General features: G+C 38.6%; 1 protein-coding gene across 4 annotated transcripts in view; it reads left to right on the top strand.

Annotated features, from left to right (window-relative positions):
- Positions 1–18,451, top strand: part of LOC125242361 (peroxidase-like) — a 74,327-nt gene that overhangs the window by 9,781 nt on the left and 46,095 nt on the right. For 2 of the 4 annotated variants that reach the window (XM_048151162.1, XM_048151158.1), the window contains exons 2-9: positions 2,077–2,186; positions 2,281–2,581; positions 2,732–2,969; positions 3,073–3,235; positions 3,543–3,739; positions 9,783–9,972; positions 12,661–12,858; positions 13,263–13,540. In XM_048151162.1, the coding sequence (XP_048007119.1) occupies positions 2,077–2,186; positions 2,281–2,581; positions 2,732–2,969; positions 3,073–3,235; positions 3,543–3,739; positions 9,783–9,972; positions 12,661–12,858; positions 13,263–13,540 (1,675 nt within the window). Of the gene's footprint in view, positions 1–1,808; positions 1,909–1,985; positions 2,009–2,076; positions 2,187–2,280; positions 2,582–2,731; positions 2,970–3,072; positions 3,236–3,542; positions 3,740–9,782; positions 9,973–12,660; positions 12,859–13,262; positions 13,541–18,451 lie in introns of those variants that run through there. The other 2 variants (XM_048151159.1, XM_048151161.1) reach the window with 2 other exon arrangements.

Raw genomic sequence — 18,451 nt, forward strand, 5'->3', positions numbered from 1 at the left:
TCATAAACAAAAGAGGTACTTACACCGACATCTCTATCAACATGTTTATTGAGTTGATGCATAATTCATCAACTTTTCAATACAATACCTGCCATTCACTTTGTTATGTCATTAGTCGATCATGGGTCCTATTCCGTCGAATTAAATTTGTAACGCGGGAGCTTTCAGTTCGCCGCGAGATAGACTAACCCGTCCTTATGTCATTAATACAATTAGAAGAAGACGTGGCATCTATCTCGCGGCGACATACTCCCGCGGCCATCATGTGCTAGGCCTACTGCCATTCACTTTGTTATGTCATAAGTCGATCATGGGTCCTATTCCGTCGAATTAAATTTGTAACATATTCTGCTTTCAGTTCCGATAACACCACACCAGCACAAGCCTACAAAAAACAATTAACTTGTGATATCACAGCTTACCTATAATAATTGCTCTTTGATCGTATCAATGCTGCGCCCAAGAGAAACAAAAATGTTCGAAAAAGATTATAGTCTCCTTATGTTTTAAAAATTGCACAATTTACCACTTTGCAACGACATTCTTTGTAAGTCGTGGTAAAGAAAACAATCTGAGAAAAATTGGACATTAAATCGCGTAGAGGTAAAAAATACTGCTTGAATGCTTAACATCTATGTACATTAATAATTATTCCTCAAAGTCGACCCGAGCTCATTTAAAAGGTACGATTAAACTAAATGCTGCATCAATGGCACGGTGAAGTCAAAGGAATAACGTATAATAGAAAGTTCAACAACCTAAATAAAAAACAGGTTTTTTTATATTTGCAACAAAAGGCTCTGTCTGTTACACAAATACTCTGTCGTATATCATGGTAAAGAGGTTCGAATGCATCATCTTCCTCTGGTCATTTTGTCCAGAACCGTGGTGAAGTTTGTACATTATTGAAACGACTGTTTATTTCTTAACTTTAAATATACATACTTACATAAACGCGTTTTATTTTAAAACAACTTAGGTACAATAGGATAAGCTTGTTTAGTCTACAACGGTACCTAAATTTGATCTTGTTTGTTAAGATCTAGCTAGAACCTTAATTAGAGATAAATAACGGTCATGGGCGTGTGGCCTCTTAAACGTGGATAAACATTGATAATTAGTTGATATCATTTGGAGGTTCCTTATTTAATTACGGAAAGAGGTATGTATTGTGAGATCCATAAATATGTCTAGGTTTTTCCACTAACTAGTTACTTAAAAAATGTGTATTTTAGTACCGCGAGGTTATTATTGTTTATCCGTTGACAGGGTGCTATCATGATGCATTCTTGATTGACATTTCATATTTGTTATTCTCTTTCTGTCGAACAGTATACAATATATAATTATAAAAGTGTAGGTAGGTACCTAAATGTTCAATCATAGTAATCTTTGTTTTGTATAGAGATCCGTAACAGTTCCATTGTTAGACGGGGTCAAAAGTGCCATAACTCTGGTAATATTTTTTTATTACACTTTTGCATCTATAATTAAGATAGGTACTATGTGGATACGGAACCCATTGATATCTACTTATACTAATCAGTTTATCAGCCATACTAATATTAATTAGATGCTGATTAAGTGTGGACAAAGTCTGATCCGCGTAAGAGGATCCGGGGGCTTGTCCCTACATCATCGGAGGCTTGGCTGTTTGATAAGAGAAACAAAACGTAATAACACGAGATAGATATCTAGTGTTATTACGTTTTCTTTCTCTTACTATCGAGAAATGTTAAAGGTCCGACTGTACCAGAAAAGGTCAGGCCGATACCCTTAGCCGCGGCCCCCGATATCAGAATATGTATCTTCTTATATAGTGTTTGCCCACTTGTTTGCCAGTTTTACATCGAACTTAACAGTAATCGTTAGAGGTTCATTCATGTTGGTCGTTAATTACATCTGCCGGTTTGTATAGCCATATTCTAGGTTTGATTGAAAAGTTATTGTCGTAATTAAAATGTGCGCGTAAACGTGATTAATGTTTTGATTGGTCAATGATGCTAAGGTACTGCAGTTAATAACTATTTCCTTCGCATATTGCTTCATTAAACGATGTTCTTTGTATTGTTTCAGTATTCTGGAAGAAATGGTCAAGGTGGTTATGCTGGGAGTTGTGCTGTGGGCGGGAGTGACGTTTGGGAGCCATGTTGCTCCTTACCCGCTTAATCTTATAGTTAATTCTGGTAAGTAGTATAATACCTAAGTATATATTGTAATAGATTTTATTTTATTTGAAGTGTTTTGAGCATTTAAAAAAAAAATCTAATTTATTTTCAGACAATCTTCACCCGCCTCCAATGTACGACTTCCCGTTTCCAAGTGCAGACATGTTAAAAAGACTTCCCCCTGTAACTGGAGCTCAAACGAACAAATCTATCAGTATTAGCAAGTTTTCAATTTCGTTGTTAGAGAGGCTAGAACAAAATCTTAACTCTGCTGGGATCACTCCGAGAGCAGGATCGCCTGGAAAGGGGCTCATGATCCAAGGACTCCCTTCAGATGACGCGATGCTTTATGAAAAGTCATCTATGATTATCACAAAAGCGTCACAGAATCTGGTTGTAACTCGATGCACAAGGTTAGTCACTTGATAAAAGGTTTTTCTTATTCAATTTACTCGTTAAGCTGTTTTAAAGTAATCATTAGGTAGGCTCAGTTAATAATAAGTTGGTAAATCAATTGATGATATGAATTTATGAAACAGTGTATGATAAATGCTTTATTTTAGGTTCGGTTTGGCTAAGGACGAGTGTGCGAGTTATGTCAGTACTTTGAACTTGCGTGATACTGAATATGGGCCGGAGTGTGCTGCGCTGGAAAGGCTGGCGTGTCGTTCGAACAAGTTATCATCACGTTATCGCTCTTTCGATGGCTCTTGTAATAATCCTGTGCGGTCTTCCTGGGGCCAGTCACTTACTGGCTACAAGCGGCTTTTGCACCCAAGATATGCTGACGGCATCGAGGAGGTTAGTATACAAACTCTCGTATTCGCCAGTTCACTATACTACTATACTCATTGTTTATTTATATTTAAAACACATCTATTTTATAAAAAAAAATCCGTTTCAGCCACGTACTTCTGCAAATTATAAGCCTTTGCCGTCTGCTCGTTTAGTCAGCACCAAACTCACCAGTAACTTGGATAGACCTGATGATAAAAAGAGCATTGCCTTGCCTGTTTGGAGTCAGTTCATCTACCAAGACTTGGTTCACATTCCTGTAAGGAAGACAAGTAAGTTTTTGCATGCTAATGTTATTCCATAAGTCGCATTTATTTTAGCAAGAGGTGTAGCCAGGTATTTTCAGTTAGTGGGCACTAGGGTCTATATTTAGCTACGGGTGATCACCCTGGTTGCAAAACCTGTTCTGAGTATAGTAGTCTTTCCAGAATGATTAGGTACTCGTACATCTGTTGATCTTGCTTTGGACTTTGGAGTTGGTTCTATTTTTATCCACATAGGTATCTAAATAAAAAATATGTATTCGAAGTTATTAATTGGATTATACCTTCACTTACATATTAATGTTTTCTTTTCTAGTTCACACCAATCAGGCGATCCGCTGCTGCGACAATGATGGCTCAGCACTGTCACCTCGCTACCTCCATCCGAGCTGCATGCCCATATCTGTGCCTTTTGATGATCCCTTCTACAAAAAGGAATATCAAACCTGCATGGAGTATACCCGATCGGTCACAACCTACAGAGGAGACTGCAGTTTTGGTGCTTCAGAACAGGCGAGTTGCATTATATCGATTACATGCATAAAGTTCAAATTTAGGCTAAAATCAACGTGCATCTCATACATCTCTTAAAACGAATCAATGGAATGTTACTTGCATACATGCCTAATAGAATACATTGTAGGTACCTATTTTGTTTTACTTAGTTTTCTTAAAACGTCTTGGAGTTATGGATTTTTGGTATATTAAATTGATATGACTAAAGAGTGATATGTGTATGTACGCCACACTTTACTGGAAATAGTTATTATCATTTAAAAGTTTACGCTCGGGAAATTACTAGGCAGAGCGTTCTTAGTCGATAACATCGGCATATATATTATATTAACAACATTCCTCTCCTATTTAGAAATTCAAAATAGGTAGCAAATATAGGTAGTATACTTTTATAATATTAGGTCTGAACGATTGCCTTGATAGAAGTTCAACAAGAATCAATTGATGTTCAAAGTACATAGGTACAATTATAATTCGTTCTTATTATTATGATGTATGCTAGCTTGTTCTATAACATTATAAAATATGTATATGAAAGAATATGTATGTACTGGCATACTTTAATTGACAATTGAAAAAGGGTATCTTAAAAATAAAGTATGTATTTGTCTATATTAATTAGTTCAAATTATGAAACAGATGCCAATAGGCATAATAAGTGCGCAGTTTAACTAAAAATAGATTGAAGTTAGGTATTGTTTAGGCACTGGTCCCACCGCGAGCTAGTAAACTATGAGCTATCGGCTATAAAAACGAACAAAAGATAATCACTCCTGTGTAAATAAAAGAGACACGGCGATGTATATAGTTACTCGCCCAGCGGTGAGCTATCAATATCGCCGTGTCTCTTTTATTTGCACGGGGGTGCTCATCTTTTGTTCGTTTTTATAGCCGATAGCTGATAGCTCACTAGCTCGCGGTGGGACCAGTGCCTGAGTCAGTGTATCTTTCAACGTATTTGTCGTTCAATTGTATAAACGCTGGAAGCGTGTAGGTACTTATTTGATGCTTGCATAATAATGGCTGCAATTCATGCAACTCGAGCTCAAGGTAAAACTGAATACGTAAACAAGCGAACTATACTAACAATAACAGGATACTTTGAACCTTATCGAAGTAATTAAATTTTTTAAATATTTTTATTAAGACTTTAATCGCTGACTGTACTAACCTTGTTACAGTTTCATTCAGTTCAGCACTGAATGACAACAGTCGTTCAGTTCATTGCCCTCGTTTTGAGCATTTTGAGGCCTCCGTTAAGATTATTTTCATGTTCGGATTCCGTCAAAGAAACATATGAGGCTGTTAAGTAGAGAAAGTTGCTTATGAATCTTTGCAATGAGGAATATTAATTTATTTAATAGAAATACTGTTGCTATTTCACATAAAATGGTACATAAACAAAAACTAAATGGTCCCTACAACAAAAAAACAAACAATGACTTATAATATATATAGAACTTATAGGTACTAAACGTTTTAAATATATACAACGTTTTAAGTACAACATAAAATAGCGACCGGTCTGGCCTAGCGCGTGACCCTGCCTGCAAAGCCGCGGTCCCGGGTTCGAGTCCCGGTAAGGGCATTTATTTGTGCGATGAACACAGATATTTGTTCCTGAGTCATGGATGTTCTCTAAGTATATAAGTATGCATTTATCTACCTAAGTAAGTTTATCGTCGCCTAGCACCCATAGTACAAGCTTTGCTTAGTTTGGGGCTAGGTTGATCTGTGTAAGGTGTCCCCCAATAAAATAAAATAAAAACTACACAAATAGGCTAGTTTCCTATACTAGAAATAAACTATTTTATGCAGTGCACTAAATAAAGCACCACATAATTAGAAGAAAAATATGGACAGTAAGTAGTTTTGTTTAGACATAATTTCTATTTAATAAGTCAAAGAGAAAGATATAAAGTAAATGAATTGACCGTGACGTCACTCCTCAGTATTTCATAATAAATAAATAAATAAATAAATAAATAAGCCTTTTATTTTTCTCACTTTTTTACATGCATTATTAAAATTACTTAATGTACATGCGACAATTTTTAAAAGATAATTAATAATTTTACATTTTAAATTTCAGGTACATTTTTAGTGTTACTTTTTATTTTTTATTTGTGATGAGAACCCCTCGGTAGGGTAAAGGCCTCCTCCAATTTTGCCCATTGTTTCCTGTCCTTTGCCTTTTCTTGCCATTTGTCTCCCGCTATGTCCTTAATGTCGTCGACCCACCTTCTTGTTGGTTTTCCCCTTCTTCTTTTTCCTTTGGGTCCACGCCACGCTACGGTGTGGCTCGTCCATCGGTCGTCTTGTGTTCTGGCTAGGTGTCCGGCCCATTTCCACTTTAACTTCATAGAGTGGGTTAAGAAGTCGTTTTGTTTGGTCAGTTTTCTTATCTTAGAGAGGCGTACCTTATTTATTTATTTATTTGAAAACATATTTCAATGACATTACAGATAAATCCAATGCGTCATGAAATTAAATAATAAAAAAAAAACATTACAAAGAATAAAAGTATTATAACTAAACAATTGATTTGGGCGATGACGAAACAGCGTGGCTCCGTTGCGTCGTTTGCCCCGGTGTAGGATTCGGCAAGTTGCCCCGGAACCGCCGAAAAAGCACACCTTTCGGCCAGAAGTCTTATCTTTCCTTCGAATTTTTAGGATGGATCGTTCCATGTTTGTTTGACAAATTCTAATTTTATCCTTTATTTCTTTTGTAAATGTCCATGTTTGTGAGCCATACGTTAAACAAGGAAGGATGCCACTGTCCATTACTTTCTTTTTTACAGTGAGCGGCAGATCTCCTTTTAATATTTCTTTGTGGGCCCAGTATTTTTGCCAAGATATGTTTATTTTTCGAGTTATTTCTTCTAGATTATTATCTCTGTGAAACGATACTTGTTTTCCGAGGTATATATAGGTATCTACATATTCAAGATATTCATTATTTATCATTATCAGTGGTTTTAAATAGTTTGTCATGAGTTTAGTTTTTTGTAAATTCATTTCTAGTCCCACACTTGAGCTTTCGATCTGTAACTGATGTATCATTTGTTCTAGTTGTAAGCTTGTATTTGAGAATAGTACTATATCGTCTGCAAAGCGTAAGTGACTGAGATAGTTTTCGTTAATTTTTATACCAAATGTTTTCCAGTTGAGCTTTTTGAATATCACCTCTACTACGGCAATAAAGAGCTTTGGTGATAGAGGGTCGCCTTGTTTTACACCTCTCTTTATTTTTATTTCGGGGCCCTTTGATTCGAGGCTTACCCTACTAGTGCTGTTGTCGTAGATGTTTTTTATTATGTTACAGTAAATTTCTTCTATATTGTTTGCTTTCAGCGCTTCCCATATGGAACTGTGTGATAGAGAATCGAAAGCTTTCTGGTAGTCTACGAAAGCCAAGTAAAGAGGCCTTCGGAATTCTTTATATTTCTCCATAATATTTTCTAGAGTTTGAATATGGTCGATGGTAGAGTAGCCTTTTCGAAACCCTGCTTGCTCCACTGGTTGGTTATTGTCAATCTTTGTAGATATTCTGTTTAAGATACATTGAGAAAAGAGTTTGTAGAGGCTAGGTAATAGACTGATAGGTCGATAGTTGCTTATGTCCTTTGGGTCACCTTTCTTATATAATAATGTTATATTTGATTTTGTCCACTGTTCAGGTACTTTTTGCTCTTCATTTACCAAATTGAATAAAAAGGTTATGACTGGTGTGAGTAGTATTCTTGCTGATTTTAATGCCTCATTTGGAATGCCGTCCGGTCCTGGGCTCTTGTCTGTTTTCAGCCTTTTTATTTCTCTATCTATCTCTTCTGTAGTCCAATTTAGGTTTAGGTTGTTTTGAAGAGGAAAAGTTATGTTTTCGACTCTATCATGTTTTTTTGGTCGTAAAGGTTAGCATAGAAGTCCGTAGCTATTTTGAGGATGTTTTCTCTGTTTGTTGTTGACGTAGAGTTTTCTGATAGGCTTGGTATCCAGGTTTTGTGTGTGCGAAGTTCTTTATATGCACGTTTACAGCTTCCGCTCGTCATTAAATGCTTTTCTATTATTTTTGATCTGTAGTTATTATAGTCTTTTCTGATATTTTTATTTGTCAATTTGTAGATAGAGCTTAGTTGTTGTTTTTCATCGTGGCTCTTTGGTTTCAGAATCTGTAGTTTGTGACGTTGGTTAATTAAATTTAGTGTTTCTTCAGTGAAAATCTTATGTGTTTTGTCTTTCTCTGCATTTTTGTCTATTTTCATACTGTCTAATATGCATTTTTCCAATTGATTGTATAAACTTTGACCACTTGATTTCTCTTCCATTTTTATACACTGTATGTTTTTTTCCAGGTTCTGGAGGTAGCAGCTTACTTCCTTTTGGCTTTTTAGTGTAGAGACAGAAGTTTGATATTTTAGTCGGCTCCTTTTCATGTGTGTAAATAGTATTTTTGCTCTTACCATTCTGTGATCTGATGGAAACTTGATGGTATTTAAAACATGTACATCCTGGAACCTCTTTGGAAAATTTGTAAGTATGTAGTCTATTTCATTCATAGTTTCTTGGTTTGGAGATTTCCATGTCCATTTTTGACTAGGTTTTTTCTTAAAAAAGCTATTCATAAATGACAAGTTGTTTTCTTGGGCGTAATGTGTTAACTGTTGTCCCCTGGGACTTCTTTTCCCGAATGAAAACTTTCCTAAAAACTTCTTTTCTTCTGTGGTTCTCGTTCCTATTTTTGCATTAAAATCGCCCATAACTATCACTTCTTTATTTGACATTTGGTGAGCTTTATAAAGAGTGTCATAAAATAGCTTTATTTCCAATTCTTCAGACTCTTCAGTGGGTGCATACACTTGAATGATGGTAATGGGCAGGTTAATATTTATAAGTGCATTTTTCAGTTCTACAAGTTTGGCTGGACTTGACAGAGTTCTTACGTTGTATGTTCCTATGTAGAGTTGTTTTTTATTGTTTTCATTTCTTGTGTCGTTTAACTTTAACTTTCTTTTTCTTTTTGGAGGGTTTTGGTCAAGAGAAAAATCGGTATTGATCTTCTCCCCCGCGGTGACCAGCCGTGTTGGGTTTTTGAATGGCGGAGGGGCCTCTTTTAGTTGCTATAGAGTTGGTTGTTGTCTATTACTAGATGAAGAAGTTTCATTTTCCGTGCCTTGCTCGACGTCTTTTCTTGGCCTCATAAAAGCATATTTCATAATAGTAATTCCATATTAGCAAATCGTTTTGACAGTTTAAAAGAAGCTAGTAGGAAACTAGCCTATTAATACCTATATATGTATTTACAAATAAAAAATGCTCCCCAGATCATCTTTGGAGGTGATGGTGCCCAGTAGGCTGGCAGCGTTGCCTTTTTGAATGGCCAGACTTATTCGCTGGCCAAAGTTACTGCCAGCCCTCTGGTCACCGGATACGTCAACCAGGCGTTGGGATACTTCCTTAAATATTTTTTTCGCACTTTTACCCCACGGCCCAAGTGTTTCTACTCCAAAAGGCGCGAATAGTACCTACCTAGTCTTAAATGAAAAACGTAACGCATTACTTATTGCAACTTCATAGTTTTTTTTTGTAATCTCTATATCTATTATGCCCACGTTTTATAGAGATAGGTATGATTCGTAGACCGTGGCTTATCACTATCAGGCTATGTGATAATCAGTATTAGTTTTGATAAGAAAGTAGTATTATGAAAACATCGGAAATTTCCGCGATGCAATATTTATGTAGTTTCAGCTGTGACAATGACCTTGTTATTGAAGATTCATGCATTTAAAGTTGATAGGTAGGTATTTAAGTATGTTAAAGCTGTTATTTTTTCTTAAATACTCAAATGTCATTGAATTCGTCACTGTACTTCTCACAATGGAGTAACGACAATACATAACTCAACTTCGTTAGGGTTTTTAAATGGGTTTTAAAAGATTTTAATAAAATGTAGTTAGACAATTTAACATTATACGCCTGATTGATAATTACTAATTTATAGGCAACCTAATATAAAAGTCCCATATATTTAATTTCAGATGAACCAAGCCACTCATTTCATGGATGGGTCTCAGCTGTATGGCACAAACGGCCGCGAGGCGGCAGCGCTCCGCGAGAAGGAAGGAGGCCTGCTCAAGACCTCGGGCCCTGGCGCGAACCTGCCTCCGCTGTCTTCTGACCCATCTGCGTATTGTCTGGCCGGCAGTGGCGAGACCTGCTTTAAAGCTGGTAAGTAGGTACTTAGACAAATTTTAAGGAATTGGTTTGTAAGGTGTAAGGAATTGTACCTATTTGGTAATGACCTCGGGCCTGGCACGAATTTGCCGCGGTTATTTCCTGAGTCAGATTCATTCTATTTAAGGGCGCGAGGACAGCTCAGGACAGTCAGGACTTCAGGTCCTGATGCAAATCTGTCGCCGCTGTCTTCTGACCCCTCTGTGGCGAGACCTGCTTTAGGGCTGGTAGTACCTTAGACTCAGTTTAAGGGACGGAGGCCTGCTTAAGACCCCGGGCCCTGGCGCAAATTTGCCACAGCTGTCTGCTGACGCTGGTGCACATTATCTGGCCAGCAGTGACGAGACCTGCTTGCCTGGTGAGAAGGGTAGACAACATTTTAAGGGAGGGAAGTCTGCGCAAGACATTGGTCTGTTGCACAGTATGTATATACCTACTGCCCCGACCAGAGCTAGCGAGTAGCTTACATCAATTAATCTTAGAAAAGAACCTATACCTAATACTCAAATTCTTACTATCTTGAAAAGTCTGTATTGATAAAATACTACCTTAAACGCAAATTATTGAAAAATATAACTTTTTTCAACTGATCACATTGTGAGCCTATAATACCAAAACGTGATAGTCTAAGATCCGTACTTAAGCTCGATCTTCACCGACGTGTTAACCAGATGAAAATAATATTTTATTAAATAAAATAAGTTTCTGAACATGTCTTACTATGGCAACCTCAATAAAAGTGGTCAAGAATATTTTTTAAAAATCTTTGAAAAATTAATATTTTTAACTAATTTCGCCGACGTGTTTACCAAATGAAACAAACTCCAGTAGAAAGTGTACTCTATACACATTATGCAGCACCTCAGTTGCCTACCTTTTTTTGGTCCCTAAGACCTGGCAGCCGCTGTCAAACAGGTAAGTTGATGGTAGTCGTTGCACCCTTTTGTTAACCAATCCGGGCTAGTCTTAAAATGAGGCCAACTTAATAACAAATAAAGTAGTATAAGGTTGCCTGAGAAAAATTGGTCATAAATCCTAGTTGCCAGACTTTTAAGTTGAAAAATTCGGAGCAAAATCCATGTCTAAGATCCGTACTAAGGTCGATCTTCACCAACGTGTTAATCAGGTGAAAATAATATTTTATTAAATAAAATAATTCTCTGAACATGTCTTACTATGGCGACCGCAATAAAAATGGTCAAGATTATTTTTTTTAAATCTTTGAAAAATAAATATTTTTTACTAATTTCGCCGACGTGTTTACCAAATGAAACAAACTCCAGTAGAAAGTGTACTCTATACACATTATGCAGCACCTCAGTTGCCTACCTTTTTTTGGTCCCTAAGACCTGGCAGCCGCTGTCAAACAGGTAAGTTGATGGTAGTAGTTGTACCCTTTTGTTAACCAATCCGGGCTAGTCTTAAAATGAGGCCAACTTAATAACAAATAAAGTAGAATAAGGTTGCCTGAGAAAAATTGGTCATAAATCCTAGTTGCCATGCAGGCTTTTAAGTTGAAAAATTCGGAGCGAGCAAAAATCCAAGACAAAGAGAAGTTGCGCGTACTTACTCATCGTGATGATAGAAAAGGATACCACGCACCCACTAATTGTGAGAGAGTGCACGTTGAATTACATAGAAACACGAATAGTCAATTCCTGGAACTTGCGGGCGTAACACACCGGCGTTGGGCCCACTTGCACCAACCACTTAACTCAGGGTTAGTGGGCTGTCATCTGTCGAAGTCCGTAATAAAATGGTGGGTTGATCCTCGGGTTCACCCTCTATTTTCGTTGGTGCAAGTGTCCCTAGTTGGATTTATAATCTTCATCGCATCGGTGCGTCCCAATCGCACTTACAAGTAGTTCGAAAAGGATGGCAAATCTATGTAAATATCAACTATCTTAGCAATAGTATGGACTTTGGATTATGTCAAATGGACTCCTTTCTAAAGAAGAATTTTGTGTCATTAGCTCTTAAAATTGATTGTGTGTTGTAAGATACATTTCACCAAGCTTATTTTAGCTTGGTTTCCATGTTAGTTGTTCGTATCTATCACGTTGAGTAGCGACCTCTCTCTGTCTTGACTTTTGCTCGCTCCGAATTTTTCAACTTAAAAGCCTGGCAACTAGGATTTATGACCAATTTTTCTCAGGCAACCTTATACTACTTTATTTGTAATTAAGTTGGCCTCATTTTAAGATTAGCCCGGATTGGATAACAAAAGGGTGCAACTACTACCATCAACTTACCTGTTTGACACTACCATGATGGCCGCGGGAATGTCGCCGCGAGATAGATGACACGTCTTTGTCTAATTCTATTAATGACATAAGGACAGGTAGTCTATCTCGCGGCGACATACTCCCGCGGCCATCATGTGCTAGGCCTGCAGGTCTTAGGGAGCAAAAAAGGTAGGCAACTGAGGTGCTGCATAATGTGTATAGAGTACACTTTCTACTGGAGTTTGTTTCATTTGGTAAACACGTCGGCGAAATTAGTTAAAAATATAAATTTTTCAAAAATTAAAAAAAAAATATTCTTGACCATTTTTATTGAGGTTGCCATAGTAAGACATGTTCAGAAACTTATTCTATTTTATAAAATATTATTTTCATCTGGTTAACACGTCGGTGAAAATCGAGCTTAGTACGGATCCCCTACTATGAAGCCTATGTCCAGGTGACGTCCGCGTGAACATGCATCCATGGCTGACGAGCATGTACGCGCTGTGGATGCGCGAGCACAACCGCGTGGCGCGGGCCCTGGCCGCGCTCAACCCGGCCTGGAGCTCCGACCGCCTGTACCACGAGGCGCGCCGCATCGTCGTCGCTGAGATGCAGCACATCACCTACGCTCACTGGCTGCCCGCTCTTACTGGTAACTACATATGAGGTCATGTTTCGGAATCATAAACACATCCGCTAAAAACGGCTAATCCAAAATATACATGTAAATTGTAAAGCCGCGGGTCACTCACTTATACATAGTCGAATATTGCTCCATATTTCGCCCCATCCCCATACCATTTTCAACGATCGCGCGCGATGGTATCTCTATGTATACGTGAGTGACCCGGTTTTATTTTAAATATTTATTTATTTCACAAAAATACACAAAAATGTACAAATGGCGGACTTAATGCCAAAAGGCATTCTCTAAATATGCCAGTGTCTCACGGAAGTTGTGTCATTAAAACCTGCTTGTATTTAACTTCATTCACCAGTTAAAAATAAGACAATATTTTCAACCAAGACAAATCTCTAATCCAACAATTCCTCCAGGTAAAGCGTTCGACGAGCTATATGACAGCTACGACACGGGTTACAACTCGGACGTGAATCCGACCGTCAGCAACTCGTTCGCCACGGCCGCCTTCCACTTCGTGCACACCATGCTCGACCAGGACATCGAGCTGGTCGACGCTAGCGATGACGTCACTTCCCACCGCCTCAAGGAGACGTTCTTCAAGCCAAACATCGTGCCTGGAAACCTGGAGAAGATTCTGAGGGGCATGGCAGCGCAGAAGAGCCAGGGGATGGATTTGAACTACGATGATGATGTAAGTAGCAGTGGCGGCTGGTGAAAATTTCTGCTAGGCAACACGGAGCAAAAAAACCTACCTACTTAAACATTAGGTACCTTCTAGTACTTAATGAATTTTAGGCAAGCCGGTGGGAATCCGCTTGTATCGACCAGCCGCTGCTGGTAAGTAGCTACTATATTCGGGTAGTGACGAAATGTTGACTTTGAGTTGGTGGATGCTAGTGATGACGTCACTTCCCACCGCCTCAAGGAGACGTTCTTCGAACCAAAGACCGTGCCTGGAAACCTGGAGAAGATTCTGAGGGGTATGGCGGCACAGAAGAGTCATGGGATGGACTTGAACTACGATGACTTGAATTACTTTAGGTACGAGTATTTAGCCTTGTGTACATGACCCTACCGGTTTCAATATTACAATATAGAGATATATATACACAGCTACCTATGGTATAATAAGTACATTGTGCAACAAGGGAGGTAAGGGGGTCATTAAATACGAGTGTTCTGATATATTCACGACAGCCGCAGGGTACATGACACGAGTATTTAATATCCTTACCTCCTGAGTTACACACAATGTTTTTCATCACATTTGAGAGAAAAATACAAAAAAAAGTCATAAGGCAAAACCTTCAACGCAACGACGACGCAAAGACCAATAGTGTATCTTCATCTATATCAGATTATTCACATTCAATTCCATTGATTTGATAACATACACTTTTTGAACGAAAACAAACACGAAAATCCTGCATATAAATTAAATGCAATGTTCAAAAAAGCATATAAATCATATAGTTGAACTAAATTTTTACTTATTTATCATTCATTCATTAATTTTGATCTGTTGTACTCTCCGTTGCTAGGCAACGGTGGGCGCCTCGCGCTGGCACGCGGTCAAGCGCGAGTCGAGAACATATTGTCAGATTGTAAATTATAACGATTTATCTGAGTTAAATTTACGAAATAAATGCAAAACCCACTGAAATAATTCTAAAACATAAATAAATTGCATTTTTCATACCGTATAATATCTTTTGTAGCTTAATAGTAAAATTTTGGTTGTGCAACAAAAATCCTTGGCTGATTGAAACATCCTTTGCCTGAACTATTGTACGGATTGTATTAATTTTTAAAACTAAATCCATTGTACGGATTGTACATTATGCTTCAGTACACGTAGACGCAATGAGACCTTTAAACAGCAAATGTGATGAAATAGTACATTACATCAGAGGCCGGGAAAAAGGATTTCCGGCCAAGTGGGTATATACGGCCGAAGCGTGCGAGCCATAGGGATACGAGGCCGGGAATCCGTTTTCACGCCGAGGCATGTATAGTGCTTTTCTCAAACATACAATGAAATAAAAAAAAATGATCTGAAGGACAATATTTTATTTATTAAGTGACAAAATACAAATACACTCAAACGTGTGACAAGTATCCAGGTCACACAAAAATTAAAAAAAAAGTGACATGACAGTACTGACAGCTTACTTAAAAAAGTTAAGGCCTAGGAGAAATCCCTTTACAGTCCTCCGAGTTGTTGCGCCCAAAAAGCGATACTTCACAGCCCATTTTAAGGAACGTAAAGACAATATTTCATTGCATGTTTGAAAATTATATTACATAATCACTACCATCGTAAAGACAACACGGAAGTTTCGTGTTGAAGAAAAATCAATATTAAATGACGGTACTAACTGTTTACAGAAACGTGACGGTAAATAGTTTAATGTCTATCTTTGTCTTAATAATTTTATGCGCACAAACTGAATCTATTAAGTACCTACTTACACTTACTAAGGTCATTGACCAGTTTGTAATTGCCTTGCCTGATCAACGCGAACAACAGCTAAATTTTGAATATACCCACCACGCCCCCTACAGCTAGGTACCTATTTGTCACTTAAAATAAAAGGGGCCACCGTTTTTTTTTATTTAAGTAGATAATTGGCATTAAGTCCGCCTTTTTAACCGCCTTCCAAATCTCAAAGGAAGGGGTTCTCAATTCGTCTGTATTTTTTAACCGTCGCCTCATATCTCTCAAGAAGGACGGTTATCAAGTCGTCTGTATGTTTTTTTTTTTATATGTTTGTTCCTCGACATCTCCGTCGTTACTGGACCGATTTTGAAATTTTTTTTTGATTGAATGTATATGCATACAGATTGGTCTCATTTTTCTCAGAACCCAGTTCTGATGATGGGATCCTGGAGAAATCGAGGGAACTCTTCAAATCTGAAAGGCATACATATGGTGATGTTTGTGTTTTTAAAGGAACAGCATGCATTTACGTACGGAACAGTGACATTTGGTGCAGTGGAACTCCTGATGATGGTCAGAATTTAACTCCTCAAATCTGAACGGCAAACTTATAGTGACTTTGGTATTTTTATAAGAACAGCATGCACTTACGTCCAGAACAGTGACAGTTGGTGCAGTGGAACTGCTCATGATGGTCAGAACGGAACTCCTCAGATCTGAACGGCACACTTATAGTGACTTTGGTATTTTTATAAGAACAGCATGCACTTACGTCCAGAACAGTGACATTTGGTGCAGTGGAACTGCTGATGAAGAGTGAGCCGCCCCTGGTTAGAGTTCCGTTCTGATAATCATTCTCATCTGTAAGTACTTCAGAATCATCCAAATTTCAAAATTGGTTCAGAAATGACGGAGATATCGAATAACAAACATTAAAAATATACAGACGCATTGATAACATAATCCAACATTTGAAAGTATTTATCACCAGAACCCCAAAGGAAGGCGGTTTTTTTTTCTTAAAAATTATGTACTATAAGTTTTTCTTTCTTTGTGTATAATAAAGATTAAATAAATAAATAAATAAATAATTTAATGTACTATTACGTATGTACCTACATACTTATTTAGCATTAGACAAGATAATAATTATCTACATCGTTTTATTACACAGGTGTAATGCTTTTTTTATCCCATAGCCCAGATGTGGCCCAGTTCGTTTTAGATTCCACTAACTCTCAATAGTTATTTGTTATACAAGGGAGCAAAGTTGTATTTTAACCGAGTGTGGAATTGCAACCCGAACCAGCGAATGGATTCAATGGGTTGAACTACGAGCGAGCGAATGGATTCAATGGTTGAACCACGAGCGAAGCGAGTGGTTCGAAAATAGAATCATGAGCGAAGCGAGTAGTTCAAAAATAGAATCCATATCATTTTAAATTTTATTATAATAATACATTATAATTATCTATTAATAAGTTATAAATAAGTGTATTACAAATTAAACCAAAAATAAAATATTATTATCTATAGTTAGTTACCTACATTAGGTACTTACTAAATTAGTAAATTCTGAAAAACTGTAGAAAGTGTGCTCGATAAGCCATCGTTTAAGCCTAGTTTTGAAACTGGTCAGTGACGGCGCATCAGTGACGTGTGGTGGCAAACGGTTGAACACAGCCGGGCCCATTACATGTGTGAGTTTTGCGGATTTTGCCAATCTATGCTTGACCCCCACGAGCTTTTGGGCATTACGTAGGTTTCGCCCATGGACATCCGCTCCACTTGAGTATTCGTGAAAGTGACAACGCACGTATGTAGCCACTTGAAATATTACTAGGGAGGGCAGGGTAAGTATCCGAAGATCCTTAAAGTAAGGTCGTGCGGACGTGCCTTGACTCACCTGCACAATCGCTCGGACGGCTCTCTTTTGCATACGAAAGACACGCTCCCATTCGGCAGCGCGTCCCCACAGCTCCGTGCCGTATTGTAGGAGAGAGTGTACGGTGGCAAAGTAACAAGATCGTACCACATTTATGGGCACTACTCTCGCTAGGCGGCGCAGGGCAAAACAGGCGCTCGCTAGCTTATTACATAGTTTGCTTATGTGCGATTCCCATTGCAGTCCTCTGTCCAGTTCGAAGCCCAGGAATGTGGTAGTCTCGACCTGATCAATTTGGATGCCCTCGACAAATACTCCAAGATTTCTTGGGCCTCTTCCCCCTAGGTGGAAGTGGAGAAAGTGGGTCTTCTTGAGGTTTAGTACTAGGCCGTTGGTCCTAAAATACTGTGACACCTGATTTGCGGCTTTATTCAGGCATTGCTCAAGGTTGTCGATACTAGGTGCACACACTACCACAGCTACATCGTCGGCATACATATACACTTCTCCCTCCAATATGGCTTCTGGAAGATCATTGAGGAGTAATGAGAAAAGTATATTTGATACCGACGACCCCTGGGCAACTCCCATTGTGGTAGATATAGGCTCAGATCTTACCCTGCCACCATCGGCCACCACGAACTGTGACCGGCCGTGCAGCATATCACAAACGAGTGCGTGAGCCTTACCTTCGATGCCATAGTGGCGTAGCTTGGCAGCGAGTACTCCGTGGTCAGCAACGTCGAAAGCCTTCGACAAGTCGCAGCACAACACTGCGACCTGTTGGCTATGTTCGCGAGCACTCATAACCCGGCGCACCAACTCGCGTGTCATTGCAAATGTAGAGCGGCCGGAGCGATAAGCGTACTGACGCTCGGACAGGGCATCGGTCGCTGTCAAAAACTCCGTTAGGCGCAAACTGAGGCCGTTCTCGAACACCTTAGCCACCGCCGGTATTATGGATACAGGTCTGTATGAGTCAATTTCTTCTCTTTTTCCCTTCCCCTTAAAAATTGGGGAGATTTTACTCACCTTCATAGGGGAGGGAAACACACCTTCTAGGATGCATTGATTATACAGACCCGCTAGAACAGGTGAAAGGGGAGCCGCGGCGATGTATAAACGTTCCATGGATATTCCATAGAGGTCTTTCGTAGTCTTATGCGGAATTATTCGTGTTATTATAGAAAAAACCTCATCTGCAGAGAACGGCCGCAAGCGGATACTGCGGTCAGCGGGCGCACGTGCTAGGTTAAGTGCAACTCGCACGAGCGGCA

This window comes from Leguminivora glycinivorella, chromosome 2 (assembly GCF_023078275.1).
Source record: "Leguminivora glycinivorella isolate SPB_JAAS2020 chromosome 2, LegGlyc_1.1, whole genome shotgun sequence".
Classification (NCBI taxonomy): domain Eukaryota; kingdom Metazoa; phylum Arthropoda; class Insecta; order Lepidoptera; family Tortricidae; genus Leguminivora; species Leguminivora glycinivorella.